Source organism: Haliotis asinina, chromosome 4, assembly GCF_037392515.1.
Source record: "Haliotis asinina isolate JCU_RB_2024 chromosome 4, JCU_Hal_asi_v2, whole genome shotgun sequence".
NCBI lineage: Eukaryota > Metazoa > Mollusca > Gastropoda > Lepetellida > Haliotidae > Haliotis > Haliotis asinina.
Window position 1 is genome coordinate 12,703,717 of NC_090283.1, and position 6,000 is coordinate 12,709,716.

At 38.7% G+C, this 6,000-nt stretch overlaps 1 protein-coding gene across 1 annotated transcript; it reads right to left on the minus strand.

Moving 5' to 3' along the window:
- Nucleotides 1–4,492: 4,492 nt before the first annotated feature.
- LOC137282324 (uncharacterized) lies at nt 4,493–5,466 on the minus strand. The gene is made up of 2 exons (XM_067814068.1): nt 5,232–5,466; nt 4,493–4,728 (listed from the first exon to the last, which is right to left on the minus strand). Exons 1-2 carry the CDS (start codon nt 5,464–5,466, stop codon nt 4,493–4,495), a joined length of 471 nt encoding a protein of 156 aa, XP_067670169.1.
- Between the last annotated feature and the right edge of the window lie 534 nt (nt 5,467–6,000).

A 6,000-nucleotide genomic window follows, 5' to 3' on the forward strand; every position in this document is an offset into this window, starting at 1 on the left:
TGATCACCATCAAGGGGAAGAAGTCTATACGAAAAGGTGATTGCAAAGGCAGCACACAAGAGCGGTATCAAACTATGACACCTCTTAACTCTGGCAATGACTGAAATGTCAGTGATAATAACACACACATTCCTACAATAGTAGTGACGCGTGTATAAGCGTGGCTTCGACATCCAGGGTGAAATCTAAATAGCACGAGCTTATCTCCTTATGTAGTTTTAGTACCTCCCAGAATGTTCTATGCTATTCTCAATTACTATTTGCTGTTCTGGAACTCTGGAAGATATCCGTTTACACTCAACAAAAGTGAATATATATACACACACACACACACACACACACACACACACACACACACACACACACACACACACACACACACACATACATATATATACACACATATATATACAGATATATATATATATACACACATATACATATAGATATATATATATACACACACACACACACACACACACACACACACACATATATATATATATATATATATATATATATATATATATATATATATATATATATATATATATATATATATATACCCAATATTATTTATACATATAAGTTTGCATGTACAGTCAAGACAACTAAGCTATGTGATAGCACAATGATATGATTATAGTGAATCAGAACAAATACAATCAGATATCATTTAACATTGTTCAACAAAGAATTATTTGACAATTACATAATATACTTTGATATGGGATCAAAACTGTCTAGAAATAATGAATTAAAATTTTTGACTACGATCATGAACAGAGAATTCTTGAAGAGAACACTGTACAAAATACCACGTTTGATAATAACGTGCCTAAGGCTTGCCAGACAGTGATTAAAACTCAGAAATATGGTGGCGGTCTGTACATAATCCAGTCTGGATCACATAATCAAGATGAAGCAAGTAGTAACATCAACACCAAAAACAAGGAGAAATACTTGACAACTTGACTTCAAAGAATAATTTATGCATGTTGAATTATTGGTCAGCATGGTTCACACACCTGTCTTGCAATTTGATTTGCCACAGATATGCATATCTATGATTATTTGAATTTTCAGTCCACGATGGCCTGTGTCGAAGTGACCATTACCCCTAAAATACAGTCATCTGAACACCCGATGGATGTTCCACCTTCAACAAGACCTATCTTGCATTTGATCTGTCAGGCAATATAAGAAAGTGAAATGCATCGGCGCGTCACTTTTATTCGTGCACGTAACAATTTCTATTGCCATTTATAAAAAATAAAATTGACTTGTCCGCGCCCCGATCATCCATTGGTCCACTATAAGAGTGAGTGTCTGTAAAGAACGAGCGTGAGTGAATCTACAACTCATTAACGCGTGCTAAATTTTCCAAGCTGTATTTCTGAGGAGACAAAAAATGTGTTCCTTCCTCGTCCTTTTCTTCTATCAAAAATTGAAAATAAAGTCATCATTTTTTAAACAAATGTGCCCAAAAACATTTAATTTTCATGCAGCCTTATAGATCCGCATATCTATGAACAGATGCTACTCACCTGCTCAGCTGTTCTAAGATAAACCCGTGATAAGATCGATGCTAATGGTGTTGATCACTGCATTGTCTATCTCCATTATTTATTTACCGCGGCCATAAGGCTGGGTAATTAATGAGTGTGGCCTTAAACAACAAACAAACAATGCTTTAGAACCTGGGCAGTTGTTCTCGAAAAATTCAGTAATGTAGCTGACGAAACTGTTCCTTGGGCATCTACTAAACCAATTGTAGACAGACTGTGAAGTGTGGAGAAAATACAGGGGAATACTTTCGCTGAAATTCAACAATTTTTAATTTAAATAGTGTAAAAAAAACCAAACAGTGTCATGACTCGACTTACTTTTGAATAAAGTAGGCGTCAGTGTTGTGAACAAGAGATTAATTCAGAAGCACCTATGACGAAGTTGTGGAACATCAAAGTGCTGCGGCAAAATCATAAATACGACATTACTGAAACTGTAGTTGTACGACATCCAGGGTGAAATCTGAAAAGTGCAACTTTTCTCCTTTTCGTTTTCTCCTCCTTTTTTTGAGGAGACACATCTTATGAACGCACCACCATTTCCCTCTATTACTACCCCTAAACACAACACATGATATGCACGTGCACAACGCAGTAGCCCATACAAGTGCATTGCGTCCCATTCTTCATTTTGACGTTTTTGCAAGGAGGTTGGGAACTCACTTAGAACATGAACTCTTGCATCACATATTTGTTAGAGTTTGTTTCTAGCCGTTTGTTTTAAAATGAAAACAGTATACATCCAAATTACATGCTATACATCCATCATCTTTCAAAAGCGACTACATTCCAAATAACTATGGTTGTAAGGAAGTGCAAATGGTGAACATTCAATAATATCGTATCAACATTGACTGACTCCGATAAATCTCCTAAATACTTTTATTCGTAAAGAAAAAAAATGAAGATCCCCTATTTTTTTTAAAGATTATGGTTTTAGTAGTTCGCATTTTCGAGAACACATGATGCATGGTGATTCATGAACATATGGTCTGTCATCGTATCACATGGTGACAATCACCTCATTTGTTTACAAACAACATCGTGCAGCTGTAATACTGCTGAAACATTTATATGCACATTATACAGTTGCAGCTGTATAATCGATTCCCAGAGATACAATCTTTTACCCAGAGATATCTCATGAACGTGGAAAGGGTTTTGTCGCAACTAATATCATATTTCGACAGCAGGACACTTTCCTCGTTCGTAGCGTCATGTCACTGTTGTCCCTATACCTATGGCTGGTTGGAATGGCATGGATCCATCTAACTTCAGACCTATTTCATTAGCTTTCCTCGCAAAACTGTGGAAGGCATTCTCAATTATAGACTAGTGTGATGTCTTGAAACCATTATACAAACATTTACGGTGAGCGAGTGAATTTAGTTTTACGACGCTCTCAGCAGAATTTCAGCTGTATATCGGCGGCGGTCTGTAAATAATCGCGTCTGGACCCGGCGACCCAGTGATCAACAGAATGAGCATCGCTATGCGCAAATGAGAACCAATAACATGTGTCAAAGAAGACAGAGAGCCTGACCACCCGATCCCGTTAGTCGCCTCTCCTACGACAAACATGGGTTACTGAAGGCCAGTATTCTAACTCGGATCTTCAAGAGTCATTTGATAATTTGGTTTGGTTAGAATCAGTTATTAAAAATTTTAATGGCATTGTAAATACCCAGTAAACTTTATCAATCGTTTCCAAAATATATACTGCATAGAAATGTGGTGTCCTTAAAAGATTTATATGTTGTAAGTTTGAGAGGCCGTTTGCCTTCTTTCATATCTTCTTTTCCATGGCAATTGTCTCTTTGGGTCAGCCTTGTCTGACCATAATTATCAGGATCAACAAGACCGTATTTTGTGAGTCAGTTTGTTTAATTTGAAAATTAATAGTATATAAGTTGATTGATGGTGATTTGTTTGTGGATTATTAAAACACGTCATGTCGTGATATGGATGTGCATATCACTGACAGACAAGTGCAGCTCTGACTTAATAAAATTCATTAATGTTCATTTGAGCATGGCTTAACATTTTCTTAGCCCAAGAGAAACTATGAATACTATTGTCAAAACATTTCACTCCACAAAGACACTAGCATGTTGTGGATGGTACCCTCATTCAGTACATGCATGAAGACCAAATGACTCTGCTTTGTTGAAAGTCGACACAAATTAAAAATGGGAAGGGTTTAAGATAACCCTTCTCAACTTATATAAGTTGCTAATACATTCCAAATGGACTATGGTTCCACTGCTTATGCTGTAAAATTATAATCTTTTAATAACTAGAAACAATCCAAGACAAATGTCTCTTTTTATCCTGTATACAGCGTCTCTGAAGAGGCTCATGAACATTTTAAAACACCGCCAGATTTAACTGTCTCTCCAATGTATTACAAAATTACGTTAGATTCACCCCAATCCTGTTTTTTGACTTTGTTTAGATTACCTCCAGAAAGTGAGTGAGTGCGTTTAGTTTTATGTCGCACGCAGAAATATTCCAGCTATATGGCGTCGGTCTGGAAATAATCGAGTCTGGACCAGACAATCCAGTGATCAACATCATGAGCATCGATCTACACAATTGGGAACCTATGACATGTGTCAACCAAACAGCGAACTACCCGATCACGTTAGTCGCCTCTTAATACAAGCTGAAGGCATATTCAACCCCGGACCTTCACAGGTGACTTCTATTAAGAAAAGTGTTGGTTTCGTGTGTCTGATGTTTTTATAAATCATACAATTTCGTTCCTCCACATGAGAATGGTATCAAATGCCATATTGTGATTGCAAATCTTTAATATTCTCTCTCCATACCGGCTTTAAACCTGTTAAAAGATGCTACGTTAGAGACCTATTTTATTCTCAAGCTTCAAACATAGATTCAAAATTTCACTTTGAGTTAGGAGTTTACAGACAGTTGTCCATGGTGTACATGGTCCAGTCATTCTTTGCCACCGAATTCTGAGGCACGACCTCGTAGGTTAGCAGACAGTTGGATTCGGTCGGTGCAGTTTTGCTGTAGCTGAAGTCGATGCATGAATGGTTTCGGTGACAAAAGATGCCACATTCTCCTGCTGTTATGGCTGATGTAGTCAAGGATGGTTTGGTCACCTTCCTCCTCATCGTGGGCGTGTAGTAGGATCCTGGCAAGAAGATGAAACTAAGGGATTCACCTCATCCGTGTTTTTCTGCTCACATCATTCGGATCAATATTTTTATTTCCTTTTTTGATATCTTCAACAAATTATTCCTCCCAAAATGCTAGCTGCCTAGAAACATTAAAGTAATTCGCAAAGATGATCAGTGTCGTGTGACATTGTAACAGGATCGGGTGACAATCCAGTGTTCAGTGTCGACAAAGTCCATGTGCCTAACCACCCGATGACGTTCGTCGCCTCTTATGACAAACAGGGACTGATGAAGACCAAATTCTAAAGAGGATCTTCACCGGATGTTAGTCGACTGTACGTATTACCTACAGTACCACAGGACATTGTACTACTACCAGAATACCACTCCCAGCATGCATTTGACACGACACATGTCTATATAGCTTCTACTGAAGCGTCGTATGGGTAACTTTAAATATGGAACTGTCGATTAAATTAAATGATTCACAGTATCGATCTACAAGTAGAATACTTACGGTATCGCTTCGTAGCCCCGTCGCCTTGAACATCAATATGTCCGATATTCAAATATGTGTTTTTTGTAGAACGCCTTGTGACACGGATGAAGCGAATGGGGAAAGTGGCATTGCAAGTGAAGATGAATTTCTCTTTCTTTGCGACTGTACTTGAGACATTCCCACACCACTCCACCTGGGTGTCAGAACAGAGGCTGGCATCTTTGTCCATCACCTCCACGTAGGCATCCCTCATGAATACTTCTGTAACGTATGAATAGTATAGAATCGGTGTGTGACATGGTGGGCGAGCTGTCCAAGGCTCAAGGGTTGTGATTCAGCGACTTCGAGGTCCTTGAAGTGCACTTTGTGGGTAGAATCTTTCAGCGTTGTCACAACCTCTCTTGTACAGCACTAAAAGAATCTACGAATCCCTTGCTAAATGATCAAATGGTGGCCACATGAATGTGTGAAGACACCTAGTTGCGGGTACAGCAACGTGTATTTTAACTGGACAAACTTCTGTGATCTGTGACTATGTGCCCCAGTCCACCCAACTGTTGAATAAGTACTTCGAAAGGATATGAAAGACACATTAACTCGGTGCACCTAGCTAGACGTTGCAAGAGTTGTGTGATCCCCAGGGAGCTTATGGATATTGATAATAAAGTGTGCGATTTCGTTTGCCATCCAACGGTCGAGGGGAGATCGCATTAGAGCGACGGGCGATGTGTGATGTGTGATGTGTGATGTGTGATGGGTAAGGTGTGATGACTGGCGTGTGATGAGT

Excerpts from the sequence above, each read along its gene's own strand:
- LOC137282324 (XM_067814068.1), bottom strand. The coding sequence starts at position 5,466 with ATGAGGGATGCCTACGTGGAGGTGATGGACAAAGATGCCAGCCTCTGT. Across the intron at positions 4,729-5,231 it reads CGGGGCTACGAAGCGATACC|GATCCTACTACACGCCCACG; the intron begins GTAAGTATTCTA and ends TCTTCTTGCCAG.